This window comes from Gavialis gangeticus, unplaced genomic scaffold (assembly GCF_001723915.1).
Source record: "Gavialis gangeticus isolate Ggan-Ray unplaced genomic scaffold, GavGan_comp1, whole genome shotgun sequence".
Lineage (NCBI taxonomy): Eukaryota > Metazoa > Chordata > Crocodylia > Gavialidae > Gavialis > Gavialis gangeticus.
This window is the reverse complement of record NW_017729006.1, coordinates 39,920,770-39,940,658: the sequence shown is the minus strand read 5'-3', so window position 1 is coordinate 39,940,658 and position 19,889 is coordinate 39,920,770. Positions and strand designations below refer to the sequence as shown.

At 39.4% G+C, this 19,889-nt stretch overlaps 1 protein-coding gene across 3 annotated transcripts in view; it reads left to right on the top strand.

Moving 5' to 3' along the window:
• Positions 1–19,889, top strand: part of EZH2 (enhancer of zeste 2 polycomb repressive complex 2 subunit) — an 82,344-nt gene that overhangs the window by 48,313 nt on the left and 14,142 nt on the right. For all 3 annotated transcript variants that reach the window (XM_019509118.1, XM_019509117.1, XM_019509120.1), the window contains 7 exons: positions 670–790; positions 4,500–4,643; positions 5,747–5,849; positions 6,760–6,923; positions 16,710–16,801; positions 18,587–18,830; positions 19,650–19,819. In XM_019509118.1, the coding sequence (XP_019364663.1) occupies positions 670–790; positions 4,500–4,643; positions 5,747–5,849; positions 6,760–6,923; positions 16,710–16,801; positions 18,587–18,830; positions 19,650–19,819 (1,038 nt within the window). The remainder of the gene's footprint in view (positions 1–669; positions 791–4,499; positions 4,644–5,746; positions 5,850–6,759; positions 6,924–16,709; positions 16,802–18,586; positions 18,831–19,649; positions 19,820–19,889) is intronic.

Here is a 19,889-nt window from a genome sequence, read left to right as displayed (position 1 = left end):
CCTTTTACACTGCAGCCTCTGTGGACTGCAGAGACATTGGACTCTAAATTGTGAAATGATGCTTGGACTAAATATTTTTATTCCAGAAAGATGGCTGGAGGAAGACCTACGACTAAGTCTGTGCTTTGATGTGCAGAAAACCTGTGTATCTAGGATCTGTAGCTGGCTGAAGCTGAGATTTGAGGAATGATAATATCTGGTGAAAATGAGTTAAATGTGATTTGCATTGTATTTCCATGCTTGTAGCAAAAGTATGGAAAGGAATTTTTCAGTTTCTAAGATGGCTACTTTTCTCTCAGGTATATATGATAAGTGCAGGTCTGTTTTCTATAATGGAGAGTGGAAAAGAAAAACAAAGTGACCCAAAATGAAAGTGAGTGTTTGAATAGCTCTTTTAAAATCCCCCTGGCCTCTTGTTGCACTGTCTTTAGTTGAGTGCTTCTTATCACATGTCCTTTCCGAACTCTGTAGAGGGAAGTAGTGGCTCTGTTGTGGGTGTCTGAGACACTCTTAATTTAAAAAAAAGAAAGGCTTCTGGCCTTTTGTTCTGTTAGGTTGCCACTTGTTACAGGTGTTAGGCAATAGCACTGCTGAGATGGGAGACTGGTCCAATATGTAAATAATGTTTACTTTGTATTATTCAGAGAATCTGTTTTTACTTTATTCTAGGTAGAGGATGAAACTGTTTTACATAACATTCCTTATATGGGGGATGAAGTGCTTGACCAGGATGGTACGTTTATTGAGGAATTGATCAAGAACTATGATGGGAAAGTTCATGGAGACAGAGGTGAGTCCAGATGCACATTTATAGAATCTTGGTACTGGAAGGGACCTCAAACGTAGGGTGCACTGTTATTAAACCTGAATCAGTTCTTTGTACACAAATGCAAAACACTAGCATTTATGATGCAATCAGCTATAATACATGCTGTTTTATAAGCTAAATCTATACTACCTCTTCCCCATCATGATTATTGAGGACTTAATCAGTTACTGTTTATAGTATTACTTAGGACCCTCTATGCTGTGGGTATGGTGGGTGTTACAATTGTACTTAGCTTTAATATATGGCTTTATGTTCTAAAGTGCTGTATAAATATTAACTAAATTCTTGTGCCAGTTCAGGGTGGTGAAACAAAAGACATAGTTTCCCAAGAGCATAGCAAGCCATAATAGTTGAGATTTAAAGATATGGAAATTCTTGGTCATGTTCAGGCCACTGAAACGTACTGCTTCTTAGTCTATTTTGTCCTTTTTATTAGATGCAGTTTAGTTAAAAGGCAGAATTCTGGTGAAGACAAGACTTTCAGGCAAGGCTGTGTAGCAAGCCAGTTTAATTGTTTGGGTTTTTTTGCATTTTAAATGCTGGAAATGCTGCTGTCTTTTGGAACTAACTTAAGTCATTAGTTATAACATCATAGAAAAGTAGGGTTAGAAGGGACCTCACAAGATCATTTAGTCCAGCATCATGCTGTAGGCGGAACCATCCTTGACTAAACCATTGCAGCTGTCTGTACAACCTACTCTTGAAAACTTCCAAGGATGGAGATTCCACAATTTTACTAGGTAGCGTGTTCCAATGCTTGACCATCCCTGTAATCAGAAAGTTTCTTATTCTCCAACCTAAACTTCCTCTGCTGCAGCTTGAGGCCATTGATCAGTGGCCATTGCTTCTGTCCCTTGCAGCCACAGAGCAAAGGTCTTCTCCACCCTCTCTATAATTGCCCATCAGGCATTTGAGAATTTATTAAATCCTTCCTTAAGTCTTCCCTTTTTCAGACTAAGTAATCCTAGCTCTTTTAGACTTTCCTTATAAGTAATGCTGCCCACGCCCTTTAATCATTGTTGTAGCTTTTTGCTTGACTTTTTTCAAGCTGTCTGCCTCCTTTTTGAAGTATGGTGCTGAAAACTGGACACAGTAGTCCACGTAAGGCCTCACTGGTGCTGAATAGAGCAAAAGAATCCTTTTCCTTACACTTCTGTTGATATATCCCAGTATCCTGTTTGCTTTTTTGCAACAAGAGCACACTGTTGGTTCATTCAGCGTACAGTTCTTTTATAAATAACATTTGGCTTCCTTGGGTAAAACTTCCTACAGGTCTGTCCTCTCTGTAGGTTTGTTGTATAGAATTTTAGTGTGTAAAGTGATTTTTAATTTTGTTTTGCTCCATGTGGGAGTTGTCCCACAAGCTGTGTCATCTTCTGCCCTCTCTGGCTCATGATGACAAAGTAACCTTTTGCTTACCTTTTCTGTAGCACAACAAAAAACATTAGATTCCTTTGTTAGGAGTCTAGGTTTTTGCTATTCAGGCTCCCTCTTAAACTCTGTTTTTTGCTTGGCTGCTCATTGGTTATAGTTTCATTTAATGCTGGAATAATTGGGATAGGTAAGCCTTTTGGGTGAAGCTGTGAAAGACAAGTGTCTGTATTGAACAAAATATGGTACTAACTATCTGCCCTATTTCTGTTTCTCCATGAAGTCCTCTTTGGATGGTGTAGCTATTATGATGAAATGTTTTTTTTGTCTGTTTGTTTTCCAGCCCTCCCCCCCACATTTCCTCTCTTCTGTGGCTTTTTCCTTGTACATGTTTTTATGTACACTGCTGGTACCCAAAGACCATAGTTTGTTTGTTGTTTGGTTGTTTGTTTGTTTGTTTGTTTGTTTTTTCTTCTCTTGGAGGCTCTTATCTGGAAAATGCAGTGATAATCCTTGCGAGGAAGAATGCCTTATAAAGACTACCTCTTACAACTTTGTTTCCCTTTTTAGGTTAGATCCTTAGCTTATGGCAGTAATTAGCATTTTGGCCATCAAAGACACTTTTTCAGTTTTAAATAGAGAAACTTTTTCTCTAATACTTGTATCATTCTTATTTGGAGATGATCAATACAGGCAGCATGGGAATCTGCAGTCTTGAGGGGCTGTTGTCAGGAGGCAGGATAGTAAAATGCCTCTCTATTTAAAGTAACTCAGGATAGTTATGGAATGCTTCATTCCTTGTATTATAACTTCTGTCTTCCTTTTGACTTTACTGGCTGTTGGCTCTGGATTTAGGACCCAGATAGATGCCTTGTTCTGGAGTGGTAGAGACCTACCCTCAGACCGACCACGACCTTTCCATTCAATAATAGGCAAACTTATTGATGCACAGTGATAACAGAGAAGAAATTAATACAAACAATCAATTAATTCTGTAGCTACCAATTCTAGGGCTGTCATCAGAGTCAAGAAATGTCTGGCCAGGATGCAGGCTTCACTCTGAAGGCTCTCTTAGGTGTCAGCAGCCTGGAGGTGGGATACCAAGGCCCCTCCCCCTCCAGTGGAGTGGATGAGACAGGCTGATGATGTGCCCTCTCTGCATGGTTGCTTTGGGGACCCTTCCTGAGGGACAGGGACCCTGTGGGGGAGGAGGAGGATGCGGGCTTTTTGTTATTCTCAAGTCACTGCTTTTGTATTCTTTCTTCCTCCTGATGACTCTTGATGATTCTTCATCCTTGACTATCACTGCTTGGTCTTTGTGTTTGTTATACTATCCACATCCTGTGTTGTCAGCACATTCCGTTTTCATAAACCTATCACATGCTGACATCCTACTTTGGAGCTTTACTGGTGTCCTCCTAATTTGGTCTGTTCCCCCAAAACTGGAAAACTGGCCCCCTGCTCTGGAACTTTGTGAACTGGTACCACCTTCTCTCATGTTATGGAACAGTGTGGTACATGCCCCCAGTTTCTCAGACTGTGTGCACGCACTGGCCTTGTTGTGTTAGACAGCCTGTCTGCTTCTAAGGGATCAGAAAACTGTGCACGAGACCCAGGCATTCTAATGCGCATATGTGTGTGTATGTGTATGCACATTAGAATGCCTGGATCTCGTACACAGGTTTCTGAGCCCTCAGAAGCAGACAGGCTGTCTAACACAACAAAGCCAATGGATGGACACACCCACACCACACCCCCAAACCTTTAAATACCACTTTTACGCCATCACTGGCTAGAGCAATTTTTTCTGGTATTATTCTAGGCCAGTGGTCTGGCAGGGAGGGGCTTCTAGTTGAGGAACTAACTCATGCTTGAGGTGTCCCTTTCTGTTCAGTAATAACAGCTTTGTGCCAGTCGTGCAACAAAGACTAAAAACTGGCCAGCGGAGAGCTGAGCTTCTGGCCTTGGTTCTCAAAACAGAGCAAGTAATCGACCCAGCTACCTTTTGTAGGAAGAGAGAGAGGATGAGAGCCTTGCTTTTTTTCCCTGTTATTGGTTATCGGAAGGATTTTTGTTCTACCACTCTGCTAACATAAATAGCTTTAGGAGGAAAATTAATAGGTAAGAGACTGTACTTTCTAACTCGCCTTCTAGCCCTCCCATGTCTGATGCTGAACCTGGGTTGTAATGTGCTCTAAATACAGAATGCATTTCATGCTAAACAGTAAACCAAGGATATAAATGAAGACTTTGTGCTTGTGTGCATGTGTGCGTTCATTACTACCTTGTTGAATTTCAGAATGTGGATTTATTAATGATGAGATATTTGTGGAGCTGGTCAATGCACTTGGTCAGTATAGTGATGATGAAGATGATGATGATGGAGATGATATTTGTGATGAGAGAGATGAAAAGCAGAAAGACCGAGAAGGCAATAGAATAGGTATGTCAATATAAGTATTTCTTTTTGTATTTATTTGCTCAATGGAAGTTTACTTCTCACAAACATAAAATAGAAAGTGGTTAACAGATCTTTCCTCGGTATTTCCTATGCAGTTCAGTTCCCTAATTAGCCTAGAGCAATGGTATTCAACCCTTTGTCCTCATTTGTATGATGAGTGGCATGGGGCAGTTCATGGGCTGGCTTGGGTCGGGCCCCATGCTGCCAATTAGCATGCAGGGCCATGTTATCTAGCCTGTGGGACCCCCATGCATTTGGGAATTTGGCTGCAGGGAGTAGCAATTAAGGCTTCTCTGCGGCCAAATTTTCAGATGCTTGGGGGCCCAGTGGGCCAGATGACTTTGTTCTGTGAGACAGCTCTGACGCACGGGCCAGGAGTTGAGAACCCCTGGACTAGAGACTATTATAAGTAGGCTGACCATATGGAAATCTCTAAAATCTGGAACAGCATCTTAGAAATGCAGATACTGCCTGCAGTCTGGGATACTGCCTGCAAGGTGCTCTGCACTGATCTAACCCCTGGCCAGACTGTGCCCCACACCCCTATGTTTCCAGGATGTCCGTTATAATTCTCAATAGCTGGCCAGGACCAGCCTCTGAAATCCAGGATTGTCTCTGCTAAAACGGGACTTATGGTCATCCTAATTATAGGTAGTAGTATTGCAACTTGATATTTCTCTTTCATCTGAGATGGATATGCTTCTCATGGTTGTCACCTGTATGGTAGTATTGTGCAGCTTTTAATAAGGAAAGAGTAGGTAAGTATGGCTGATAATTTGACTCTCCATCTACAGGTGTTAGCCATATACATTTGTACAGAGGATTTTTTTTCCCTACTGTAAATCCCTTTTTTTTTTATTACTTTACAAACTAAAATTTTCAACTTCATTACGTCAGGTCTTTAGCTTTTATTAGTTTAAGCCAGTAGGTCCTCCCCACCCTTTTCAATATTGGAGTAAGCAGTAAGTTTACATGTAGAGCAACATACAGACGCACGCACGCTATTGCATGGAAAAGCAAAATAATTTTCTTTTTTATCCCCCCACCTTTTTTTCCCCAAACTTCTTATCTGTCCGTCTTTGCAGACAAAGAGAGTCATCCACCTCGGAAATTTCCTTCTGATAAGATATTTGAAGCCATTTCCTCAATGTTTCCAGACAAGGGTACAGCTGAGGAACTGAAGGAAAAGTAAGATCTCTGTTGTACTTAATCATTGTGTGGGCTTCGGGGTTTTTGGCTCTCAAAAAAAAAAAAAAAAAAAAAAAGTTTGTTGCCAGCTGGGGGAGAGTCATCACTTCAGGCCTTAGGACTGGGAGGTGAAATTTGATGGCAGTAGTATAGGTTATATAGGTGATATTTAAAAGGCATTGGTTGTTTCAGATAAAGTATGAGAGACCACTGTTGCCTAGTGGATAAAGCACTGAACTGGGACTCAAGTCCTGCCTTCTATGCCTGGCTCTGCCACTGATCTGCTGGATGATCTTGGGCAAATAACTTCTGTAAAATGGTACTGAAGATATCAACCTCATTTGGGGTGGGGGTGTGGGGGCTTGAATCTACAAATGAAAAATATTACATGGGAGAGAAGGGTAGTGTATAAGCCTTACCCAGGGGTTATCAAAAATATTTATGTATATGTTTTTGCTTTGGCCTTTCAATGAAGGAGAGAATACCCTACTGCTGTAATCTTTGAGTGCAATGGGAAAGCTTTATCTGGAGGGGATAATGTTTCTAAAACAATAAATTTATCCCTGCCTTATATCCATTTGTGGATTAATGAGTAAAGAAATAGTAGTTTGTCATAAGAGCTGCACATACATAGCCATCAAGGACATTTTATTACGTTTGATTCAAATAATTCAGATTTTTACTTATGTTGTGGCCTTGGAAACTAGATACAAAACTGAATCCCCTGCCCCAACCTCCCAAGATAAATGGGTGGAGAGATGATTATGGGTGATTGGTGCCAAATTCTTGTGTAAATTCAAAATAACTACAGATAAATCCAGATTTACTTTTGGATTTATCTCTTTATTTGGTTTATACTTGATTGTTTCTGTATAGGTAAGCAACTTTTGATTTGATGTTTTTTTCACAGATACAAAGAACTCACAGAGCAGCAGCTTCCAGGAGCTCTTCCTCCTGAGTGTACACCAAACATAGATGGACCAAATGCTAAATCTGTTCAGAGGGAGCAGAGTCTGCACTCCTTTCATACGCTCTTCTGTAGGCGCTGTTTTAAATATGACTGCTTCTTGCATCGTAAGTGCAGTGATAGCAACATTTTTGTAGTACATCTGTTTTACGTTATGGAACTCAAGAAGTTGTAAGTAGCATTAGTGTACAATGTATAACAGGATGGGGGAAAAAGTGCTAATAGGTGCTAAAATTAAATATGGTAATATTAGAATGATGTTGTAGCCATGATGGTCCAAGATTTTAGATGGAGACAAAGATTTTGTAGGGTGGTATCTTTTATTGGATTAATTGTATAGTTGGGATGGAGTTAGACAAGCTTTCAAATGCAAGAAATTCTTCATCAGGTTTGAGAGACTGCTGTGTTGGCTTTTCTAAAAAACTGTTGAAAGGAGGATGGGGAGAGAGTTCCTAGGGCAGCACAAACAATTAACAGAAAAAGTAGCAGATTAGTGGGAGATCAAGGTCTGTCAAATGGAGGAAGGTCATTATCACCTCTTTGAAAAGAATTCAGGAATCAGGTATGTTTATAATATACCATAAAGCCAATATTATTAAGCCCTTGGTTCTTAGTGTCCATCCAGCTTATGAATTTTTGTCCCCAAGTTCTCCTTTTAAGTGTTGGGCAGATTTCTCTTGAGCGTAAGGATAATAAGTTCAGAGGGGGAGTGGCTGTTTTGTGAGAAATGTGCTCCTAATGGTGTATGTTTGTCTTTTTATATTTCTTTCTGTAAGAATTCATTCTGGTGCATGGTTTTTTGTTTCATTTCACCCGAGTAGTTGATGGCATTTGGTGCATTGGATCAGGTATATCATATTTTTGAAAAGGCATGTGTAGGAACCATGAACTCTGAGGGTTTTGTTGTGGGAGTTGTTCATTGTAGTAACAGTGAAGGTATATTGACGGGTTAAGCATTTCTTGCTAAAGCAAGGCTGTGTTCCTCTTGACGTTTGGGCAATGGAGAGTTTGCCTCTCTGAGTTGGGCAAGGTTGAATAGTTGTTTGAAAACCAGGAGCAGAGGGGCTGGGAATATTTCATTCAAGGTCTCATTTATGAGTGTAGGTTATAATTGTTTCATAATCAGAGAGAGAAGATGGAGCAAGATTATATTGGTGGTATAGATGAGGTCACAAACTCAGACGGTGACAGTCAACAAATTAATTGCCTAAAGATTCCAGCTTTGTGGGGCCATAGAAGGCTTTAGCAGCACTAGTCGTAGTGTCTTGGTGCCAAAGAATGGATAAATTAGAAATGAAATGTCGATATAGAAAGCCTGTGCTAATATCCAAAGATAAAGTGGAGGTCTTCATTTAAGGCATCTGTAGGTGCTCTTCTATAATGGCAACTTTGCCAGACACACCTTTTGGATGAACAGAAGTAAAGAAGACTTTCTGAGAAGCCATTGGTACTGTAGATATCCATCTTCTAGATCTGCTATTCTAGAGAAAGGTACAGGTGGCTGCAGAAGTTCATAAAATCATCTGAGGCTTAAAGATAATTAAACTGTCAGGTTCTATGCTTCCAATTACAGCAGTGCAATGTGACTATGATCACCAAGGCCATGTCGATTATAGAATGGAGTCCTAATTTTCAGAGGAGCACTTCTTTTGGCCAGAGAACTCCAGACGCACCAAAGCTAAGTCCTCTATATGGCAGGCCCCAAGTAGCAGGCACTGTGGACTCTAGATTCTCCAAAACCACTAATACTAAATTTGTGACTTGGAAAGGGTGGCTCAGTTCAACAGAACAGACATCTTCAAAAAGGTATTTGTTTTCAGGGAGGTCAGATTTGGACTACTTTTTCCTTTGCCTTCAAGTAGCTTATTGTAAAAATATGTTGACTTGTGCACTGTCTAACACCATATTTGATTCTCTTTTCCACAATAGCTCATATGCTTACTTGAACTTGGATCTGTTCCTTTTAAAAGTAGTATCTATTGTGTGTTGTTCAGTCGAGGAAAAACTGCGAAGCATACAACAGTTATCTTGTCCAGTTCAGCTGCCACAGCCTCAGGAATGAAAAGCAGCATCCAAAAAAAATCTGATTCACATGTGGAGAATAGAGTGCCACCTCGGTTTTCCAACACCATTATTTTTCCCTGAATCAGTATTTAAGATTAGGTTTGGGTCTATGAATTTCACTGTTTCTAGGAAAATAAACAGACCTATATACAGGCTGTGTTCAGTTTCTCTGTAGTTATCGATTTAGGTCTTCAACTCAGAGGAAGGTTGGTCCCTTCGATTTCAAGATGGCTACTTAGACAGTGATTTTTATGCTTTCTGATGTTTTGTTACTATTGCTATCGGTCTCTTCAGTTTCTGACCTGGAAACAATTGGAAAAAAGCCATCTCATATAAAGATAATGCTTACAGGAACCTTGAAAGAGTTGTTGTGTTTTTTTTTAAACAAGTGTTTAGCAAGACTGTGCATGCGTGTGCACGTGCGAGAGGGAGAGAGAGAGAGGAAACCATTGTTAGGTTGTGTTCTAGAGAACTGTGTCCAGATGATTAATTGAATGAAGAACTCATTATTCTTGGCTAGTCTTCCTGGAGTTCTGATTCAATACACACCCTGTTGACTCTTTTAGTATAAGATAGTCATGCCAAATGAGTGTCAGATACAAACATTGATGTGACCTGAGTCAATGTCTGTATTATATACCTACATCTAGCAGTACTGGTAGTAGTGAAGTGGGAAGCCATCTGCAGGCTCACTTCTGTAGATCAGATTGCAGTGCTTTCTTTATTTGGACTCAAATGTTTTCCTAACTGCTAGTTGTCATGAAAGTGGATCTGTAAGGTGCTAGCTGATAAAGAGCAACTCGTGTGGGAAAGGATGCATCTTCGCATCCTTCCCATGGAGAGTAGTCTGAATCTGAACACAGTAAAATTAAGTAAGTATTGCATGGGCTGTTGATTTTGGTGAGGGGTGGGAAACTGCCACAATTTGTCAGGCAATAACATCACAAAAGGATTAAAACAGTGTCAGATTAGCTAATTGGAGACCACATGTCCAGTAGAATGAAAAATTGGTCACCAGCTGTTTGTCATATATGCCAGCTTGGTTGACTAATTGCCAGCAGGATTCTGTCGCTGTTTTAAAAAATCCAGAGAATAAATATTCTATCCTCATTTTCCATTAGAAAACAAATATCCCAAATGTTGTGTATTATCATGTCATGTGGACCTTCACTCGAACCCATGGAGAAGAAGAATACTACAAAAGATAGTGAGGTTTGCTTCTTTCTGATTGCTGAGGACTAGGCAAAAGGGCATTATTCCCAGATTTGGTGAATTTGCCAGTGGAACTGGCATCCTGGCTTCTAGTTAATAGGCTTTAAAATGTTGGATCCAGTTGTCATCATTGATAAAGTTCACCACTGGCTTACAGCATAATTCTGGATAGGGTGACCTCAGATGGGGGGAAATATCCATCAGTGGCACTTTATTCTTTTATAAGCGATCTATCTGTGTATAATACAAAAAAATTTGTTAACAACTGTGCTAATAAAGATGGTACATGCTGTCTACAGTTTTGTACTTTGGAGTTTTTGGAAGAGGAATATTTTGATGATGAGAATTGGGTCACTAATAGGGCTGTGCAAAATTTCAGCAGCTGTTTCATTTCTGAGGTGTTTCGGGCCATTTTGGCACCCGCAACACCAAATCCGGTCGAAACGGAAGGCTTTGAAACATCTATGAAATGAAACGAGGCATCCAAAAAGTTTCAGAACTGTTTTGGAAAATTTTGGAGTTTCAGAGCTGGGCTTGCAGGGAAACAGCTGTACACTGCTGCCCTGCTGCGTAACTTGGCTCTTCAGGGAGCAGAGATCTGCGCTGGGGTCTCCTCACCACCACTGCCTGCCCTGTGCAGCCCTAGATCTCTGCTACCTGCGGAGCTGAGTCATGGCAGGGACCAGCAGGCTTGCTTGCCACTCTGCACTGCCTTCCTGCCCTGCAACCTAGCATGACAGGAATTGGAGATCTGTGCAGGGGTCTCCTTGCCTGCACAGAGGGCAGCAGCCCTCCCCCGGACAAGCCACCCACAACCCTGTCCTGCTCCCTACTGAGGCCCCTAGCCCCAAGCTCTCCCCAGCTGGGCAGTAGGGCTGTGTGAAGCTTGCAGCCCATTCGAAACAGATTGGGAGGTGATTCCGCTCTGCAGATTCAGCCAAAGCAAAACAGGACAGCTCTAGTCACTATTATTCCTTCAGCAGGAACTGCTGTAGGTTTTCAGAGTCCTATGGATACCTTGTCATTGGGGTGCATTGCATCGTATCACTATTATAAAACAGCAGAGTTAAGATGGTTTAATCAAACCTGTCCTAGCAGAAAATAGATCTTAGTCCTGAATCTCTCTCAAAATTCCTGTTTGAGCCATTGTGAAAGATTTTTCTTAGATTCTTACTCCCCGAAGTGTATGTTTTGCTCTTCAAGGTGGCAGTCTCTAGACTCTGGCTTGCAAGTATTTTGCATCGCTTTTTTTCATCACGATATGGTAGTTATCTGGAAAGTTCCATTATTTAATGAAGTCTTTCTTCACTCAGAAGAACCCTTCACTTTCTTTTCTTGCTTACACAAATAAGCAAACATCTATTTTTTGTGGGGGCGTTTTTTGATGGAACCAGAGCTTTAAGAATTTTTTAAAGAACCATGGTTCAGTTGTCTGAGACTGGACAAACCAAACAGCCTGAAGGGAGGGGGACAGGGACAGGTAGGTGACTTAGTGCTGCAGGCATGCATCAGTTGATCTTTTGCAACTATAATCTGCCCACTGCTAAAACTGCAGTAATTTTACTCATGAATGAAACAGGTGGTAAATTATTGTGGAGTAATGGAATTGTTACCATGGTTCAGCTGAATCCTCTAACCTTGCCCTATAAAATCATAATAAGTGGTCAGTCTATTCACATCCTGTGATATCTTGCATTTTATGCAAGTGGTAACAAGTCAAAAGCTAAATCCATCTTGTTGAATTAAGAATAAAAGATTTACCAAAAAAAGTTTGCATCAGTGGTGGGAAGGTTGTATTGACAACATTCAGGGCACAAGCAGCAACATGAAGAATTACTTCTTGTACAAATGTTTGATGCCTCTCTGATGGCACAACAGAACAACTAAATAAGCTATCTTCATACCATTGCTAAAGCACTGGAGAGTGATATCTAGGCTCTTGCAGCTGCAGTTATCAAAATAGGTGTCTGGTAGCAATGGTGGGATGCAATAGCAGCTGGAATACTAACTTGGGCGATCCAAATGCCTGGTACGGCATAAGCTCAAAAAAGGCTGAAAACTCTCCATATCTGATCTCTTTACTGAAGGAAGTTACTTTATCCTGCCTCTGTTAGTCTACATTCCCATCTTCTTGAGAATAGTAGCAGGCTTTTATCACAAAGTTTAAATTCCTAGTTACATGTTGGAAATTCAGTAGACTTCTGAAGTCTGCTTGATGAGCTGTCAGTCCCTTTATATACTGGTATATATGATGACACTCATGAAAATCTTTTACTGTTGTCTTCATGTGTTGGTAGTGAGGAATTTGTATCTAAGCATCTGGACTTGCAAAGAATATTAGAAGGAAAATTATTAGGTAGGGAGAATTTCCAAAATAGTTTATTATGGATTAAAAGTACATTCAAAGTTAAAATGTTACATATGTGCTTGAACATTGTAAAATCGTTAGGGTTCAGTGAGGTCTTGAGGACTGAGCCTGTTGGCGATGATACAGGTTATAAATCCCAGGATGAAGCATGAGAGCTACAGACCAAGCTTTCTTGATTGGAAAGGACTTGGCTATAAAATGAATTTCTAGAAGAAATCATGTGAATCCAAAGTTTTATTTTTATTTATTTTTTTAGGAAACTATCTGTAAAGTCTTTCACTTTTGGAGGGGGAGGGGTGAGGAGAGGGAGGGCAGAAACCCTTTTCACTGAAGAAAAAACGATGTTCAAAAAGTTGATACACCTGATTGGACAAATTTACCTTTTCATCCTTTTTTAAAACAAACTAAGGACAAAGTACTCCCTGCTGTTTTGATTGATAGATACAGATTGAATTCTTCAGGTGCAGTGTTTTGAAGCATGTGTGTATGTGTATCTCCAAATATTATTTTTGTAAACTTTGTGGTGCTGGGTGTTAGAATATTGGCATGCCTCACCGTGTTCTGTTACAAATTAAATGGCAGCATCTTAATTTTTTTGCTTTTCTGCTGACCAGGAAAAAAACTGACAAATTTGAGGACGAATATAACTCCACCCAAACGCTGTTATGATAGAAACGTCTCCATGTGAAACTAATACATATAACAAAAGTAGTTTTGATTTTCTGCAGATTGCTGTAGTCTGGTAAACTGCAAGCTTGGGTCCCAGCTGTGTGCTCATTTTACTGCAAAGCCATCTTCTTTTGGGTATGAAGAGAAAATAAGTCTTTTTCTTGAGCACTGAAAATTGTTCAGCTTTTCCAAGACTTGGTTGCTTTCTGTTTTCCTGCTCCCTTTCATTTCTTTTAAAAGCTGAAAAGAAATGAACAAAATTGATGATATTGAATCTTCAGATTTGTAAAGTTTCTTTGTGTATTTTATCTACGTGACATCTGAACAATTCAAGTGTGTGTGCATGCGTGCACGCATGTGTGTAAATCTGTTATGTAGATGAAAAAGACATGTAAAGTTGCTCTTAACAGTAACTCACAAGTTACGCTAACTGATTTTCTGTTTGTAGCTGTACTCCTTTTGTACTTGCCTATATACTGTGGGTGCCAAATGGGCAAATGGCAATGTTTGCAAATAAGAGGCATAGAATTCCTTTATAAAAAGAAGAGTACAAAATTATTGGATCAGGTACAGCTTCATGTCAATCTGCACTTAATTTTTTTTAATCTCTGAAAGGTTTTATGTACTTTATGAATTGATTAAACTTTGGAACACCTATTAAATATGTAGTACCCTTTTCAGAGGCTGGATTTGGTTCATAGTGTAGGTGTGCCCTGACCTGGGTCCAGTCTGCTCACATGGGGCTTGGAAATTTGGCACCAGGGTAGGGGTGGTAGTGTTAATTGCCTGCTTTCCCCCCTCTGCCAAATTTCAAGACCCAGGGGGATTCCGCTGGTTACAGAGTGGGACAGGGTTGAGCTCCCCTGGATTATGATAATGACTATATGCATGTAAAGTTGCATGAGATGTATAATCAGAAATCATTTTCTAATTATATTCATATGCATACTTAAATTCTATCCTCTTTTAGATTGTATGTTCAGCTATTAACATTTTCATTTCCTGACTTGAGTCTGTATGTAACAATCACACATTCCAATGAAATACTTCATAAGGAATTATTTAACAAGTTTGTGGCTCCTTGCAGTAAGCACTTGACAACTAGCATTGTCAGAGGGAATGTGAAGATTTTTAGGATGTTTAAGAATTAAAGGTTCTTAGACTTGTGACTTGATTTTGTGACATTTGTAGAACAATACAAAACAAATAGCCAGGAACAGAATCTGAGAATTGTCTGAAAAGCATCTCTTCCCCTACCTGCCCTTTTTTTGGGTCAATGTGGTAATACTGTGTATTGGCTTTTCTGCCACTGGATATTATTTGGTTTAAAATGGAACAAGGAAATCATAACTGCAAACTCTTTTGGGCTGAGAGTTCAAAATGAGAACTGCTTATGTATCTTTTAAACACCAGCTTGCCAGCCCATGTAAATTGGTGCAACTTGCTGTGTCCATAGCAATGATTTTTAATCATGATACTGGTGTCCCAGGATGCTGCGCACTATTAACACTGTTAGATATGGAAACACCTACACATTATTCACAAGATAAGCCCAGAGATTTCATATAGTCTCTTATATAGTGTCAAAAACTTTCTGACCAGCTATGCTTTTTCTGAGTTCTTTAAAACGGAGCAATTTTTCTGTTGCTGTAGAGAAGAAACAAGTGAAGGCTAAGAGCTGGGATTGTGAAGGGTGCCTTGAGTCTAACACAGGGTGCCATGAGTCGTCTCCCCCACCCCAAAAAAGGCTGAGAACCACTGGTTAATAGTGTCTTCACATGCAGTCAGTAGTGCTACATCAGTTTATACTCGCTGGTCTAGTATGTTTACTGCTTTGGTTGTCTTGATATTGTGGAAATTTCAAACTTCTTTTCTGGATGTAATATTATAACTATTAAAATGAATGTTATCTTCTGTGTTATGCAATTGAAGTATAACATTTGCACTGTGGAATTAAATTGTTCACCATTGGGACTTGAGCACAAATCTTGTTTATGCATAGTGGCTGTTTTTTAAAATCTTAATTACTTTTAAGAAAGAACAGTTAATATTACCAAAGTGTTCCTATTCTAAGGATAGAGAGAAATGTACATACTGCTGTTACTTAATGCAGCAAACCTGTAAAAGATTATAGTGGTAATTATTTTAATTGCTCTAATAATAAATATTTATGTATGTTAGATTCTAAATAGAGATTAATGATCCTCTAAGAGTTTGATTCTCACTCTAGGCTATAAGTAGGATCACAGGTGGGATTTATTATCTTTTTACCTTATGGTTAATTTTATATAAGTATTGACTTTTAAGAAAATGATTTTTTTTTTTCATTTGGGTAGCAGAGCACTCTGAATTCAGGGTAGATAGCATACTAATAATGACATCATCTTAAACATTTCTGTAAACATTTATTTTCCTTAATCTTTATAATAATCCATTGGAAACAAAAACAAGAGATCTGGGTTTTTTTACTAGTTTTTCCTCTTTCACTGGGTATCTCGGACAAGGAGTTTGATTTTATTTTCCTTTCTGTTTTTTGTTCAGTTTTGACACAGTTAGTACAGAAAGGTATTAGCTTGGAAGCTCATCTAAATTATGCTCCCATGGTGACCCTGATCTGTGGTCAAGAGAGCTAAGTATGTTTTGAACAAATGAATATGATCTGTCTCTCAAAATAATAAAGGTGAACCATAACAAAAGGTGTATACTCCTTGCTATGATATAGAAAGTAGACTTTGAAAGTGGTATTTTATTTCCTCCTTGGGAAAAAAAAAATGTGGAAATGTCTGTCCATTTTATTCTATGAGTATGAGAGCACTATCAGAATAAGAGCACTGTGGAAACCTGTGAGTAAAATTTTAAAAAGCGTCTAAACAACTTAGGACACTGGGTTCTATTGACTGTCTCCACACAAGTTTTTCACCCCTAATTAGTTGAATAACGGCAAAAACATGGAAGTCTAGCTATCTAAAGGTGTGTGTGGTAGCTACTTTGAGGTTATCTTTGGTACAGCTGTTAAGATGTCCCACTGAAGTTCAGCGTGAATCCTTGGATGCTTTTTTTAAGTAAGACACCTCCACCCTATAAGTAATATAAAGGAGGCTTAATATGAATGGCAAAATGAGTCCACTGTCTTTCCAAAGACCGACCAAATAAGAATTGACTCTTTTTAGGTATTAGCTATGATCAGTCCTGGTCTTTGTACTGGATGTAAAATGTATGTTAATAAAAAATCCCAGAATGAAAATGATACTAGTGGTATAAAATGCTTTATCTCTCCTCCTCAAAAAAATCTGCTTATAGGAGAGAAAAGAATAGTAGTCTACATTATGATACTGATCTGAATAAGTACTTACACTTAGCTTTCCAAAGGTTTATTTACCTGCTTTCTTAGATTCTTTTTTTGAATAACAAATGAAATATCACTTAGTTTCTCCCCTGCCTATTACCAGTATTGCCATATTAAAGGTCTGGTACTTGGTCTGGTTTGATCTTGGATGAAACTGAGCAGGAGACCGTTTTATTTTATTTGTTGTTTGTTTGTTTGTTTAAGACTCACTTGAGTAATGTTTTTATTTGACAGCATTCCATGCAACTCCTAACACTTACAAACGGAAGAATACAGAAACAGCAATAGATAATAAACCTTGTGGACCGCACTGTTATCAGCATCTGGTAAGATAATTTCTTTGATTGCAGGGTTGGGAGATTTTTTTTCCCTTGCTCTGTGTCCATGTATACTTGGATATGAATCACGGGAAGAATTCTTTTATTTGATGCAATTAATTGACAGTTTTCCAGTTGCATAAAGGGTGATTTTAGGATTACTACCTGTGCATAAGTACCATTACCCCTGCAGTATGGACACACAAGCATATGCAGTAACTCAACATCATTCCTTGGGGTCAGGGAGGCAGACCCTCCCCCCTTTAGTTCCAGTCAGAGTGATTCGGGCACTTCAGCAGCCTGGGTTTTAGGACCTGGAGAATGGATTGGATAATACCTGTTTTGTGGCATGGTGGTAAGAGCACTGTGTTAGGAAGCTGGGGAGATACTGGTTCAAACCCACTCTGGGTAAATGGGGCCTAGATTTTGGGTCTCCCACTCCCTAGGCAACTATAACAACTAGGCCATTGGACTTAGAGGGGAGGGACTGCCTCCCTTGTCATGGGTATTTATCCAGCTATGTCTTTATGACTTGGGTATCCATGGTGGACATGCATGTACCCAGGTGGTGCGTAGCCTACTGTACGCACTGTAGGGATAATAGAATCTTGAAGTTCGCAGAAGTGCCAAAAACACCATTTGCACAGCTGGAAAACTGTCATGTAGGTGCCCAAAGAGTAATAGAATTCTAACCCTAGTATTTAATTAGATTACATATTTTTGTCAAACTAATTAATTTAGCTGTATAACAAGGGTGTTTAGGAGAACGTTGGTGACTAGTTTCTCACATGGTGTCAGGAGTCCTGGGAGATGCAAATTTAAGGTGCTGGTTACTTTCAGTCAAATGTTTCATGGTATTTTTTTTTTGTGAGAGTAAGGGTGTTAGCATCAAGGACTTGGTAACTCCATATTGGGAAGCTGAATTTGTTTTACCTGCATAAGATGCACAATGTTAGGCTCAGATTTTTAAAAAATGGGCATTTTTGACAGTACATACAGCTTTCCCTGTAATGGTGTTGCGTCCATCCAAACCTTAGTTTCCCTACTCATCTGTGACTTTACCTGTTTATGGATGGCGGGGGGGGCATAATTTAAATTATTTTTCATTTAATTTTAAATTCTAAACTGGAGATGCTGTTTCTTCAACAGAGAGGTTTCCCAGTCTTTGCATCCTGATGAAGCTAATGTGGCAAAAAAGTGCCATCTGCTTTTGGACTGTATCAGCCCTAAGTTGATAAAGTTTCCATTCCATTCTTTACGCTTTTCTCAGGGTAGCTGTTCAACAGAATAAACCAAATATAATTCTGTAATCTATAAATCATTTAAAATACATTCTTAGATTCCATGCCACTTCAAAGCCAACTAGCACAAGTAGTGTTGTGTAAAATTAGACCACTTTTAGTCATTATATTCTGATAGTTCCTAGCATCTCTTGTTCACAGTGGACTTTGCGCAGGAAAATATTTTTCTTCCCTCAAATTATTTTTTATCTGTTTGGTTAAAGGGAAAACAAAATAAAATTAGATCTCTAAATATGTTCTACTAATGATAACCTTCATATTTTCAATGAGCCTTCATTGGAATAGAATCACAAAAGCATCCTAGATAAAAATATATAAATGAATAAAAAAGTGAACATTTTAGCTGAAGTTTAAATTTGTAAAATGCATATTAACGTAGAAAAATAGACTTGGGCCTGAAGTAATTCATTATTCATTCCCATCTTTTTTTCTACCCACAAATTTAAAATATTTCAAATTCATGATCTGAAAACTCTAGTGTTGTTTTACATAGGAAGGGGCAAAGGAGTTTGCGGCCGCGCTCACTGCTGAGCGTATTAAAACACCACCAAAGCGCCCAGGTGGTCGCCGAAGGGGAAGACTTCCAAATAACAACACCAGTAGACCCAGCACACCAACAATAAATGTGTTGGAATCAAAGGACACTGATAGTGACCGGGAGGCTGGAACTGAAACTGGAGGTGAAAATAATGATAAAGAAGAAGAGGAGAAGAAAGATGAAACATCCAGCTCCTCTGGTAAGGCTGAATAATGTTTTAATAAAGGAGCCACAAACTTGTTAAGTAATTAATTATGAAATATTTCATTGGAATGTGTGATTGTTACATACAGACTCAGTAGTCAGGAAATGATAATGTTAAAGAGTCAAATGTACAACTTAAAAGACGGCAGAATTTAAGTATGCAGTTTTGAGGAGGGCTCAGAGCGTTGCAAACCAGCTTTAAAACCTATGTATTTTGAATCTAAGTGGGCTTTTTACTGATCAGGGATTAGCAACAAATGGCTCTGGATTAGATCTGGTCTGCAAAAAGGTCGGATCCAACCCATGAAGGTCAAGTCTATATGGAGGTGATCTGTGGCACAGGGCTGCATTATGCTGCCCATCCTCTCCACACTGTGGAGCCTGCTGCTCTGTTGTGTCTGTACTTGCTGTTGCTACAAAGTGGTTGGGGATCAGTGGTGAGGGCAGCTGCAGGCAGCTGGCCACACCAGGGGGTGCATACTCGCAGCCCACACGGAGAAAAGGTTCCTGACCCTTGAACTTAGAAGACCACATATGAATAGTTTTGTCACAGAGTCCTATGATGAAAGTTCAGAATAGTTATTTTACACTGTGCTATCTCAGTTCTTTCCACTATCTGACTGTAGCTTCTCAAATAGGTATGTGAAGGCTTCTCAATTTGTTGCGTTTTTCCACTGGAAAAATATTGTAGATACTTTACAACAGAACTTCATTCTCATATTTTAAATCCATGACTTGATATTTTTGAAGGTTCATGGAAAGCGTTAAATTGTAAAACCAGCTTAAACTGATAGATATCTTTTGATTGTTGCAGAAGCAAATTCTAGGTGTCAAACACCAATTAAGATGAAGCCAAATATTGAGCCTCCTGAGAATGTGGAGTGGAGTGGTGCAGAAGCCTCAATGTTCAGAGTTCTTATTGGCACCTACTATGACAACTTTTGTGCAATTGCCAGGTTAATTGGGACCAAAACGTGTAGGCAGGTAAGAAGTGGAAAAGGCTCACTGAGATGGCAGCATGTGATTTCTACCCCCTAACCCCCCCCCCCTCACT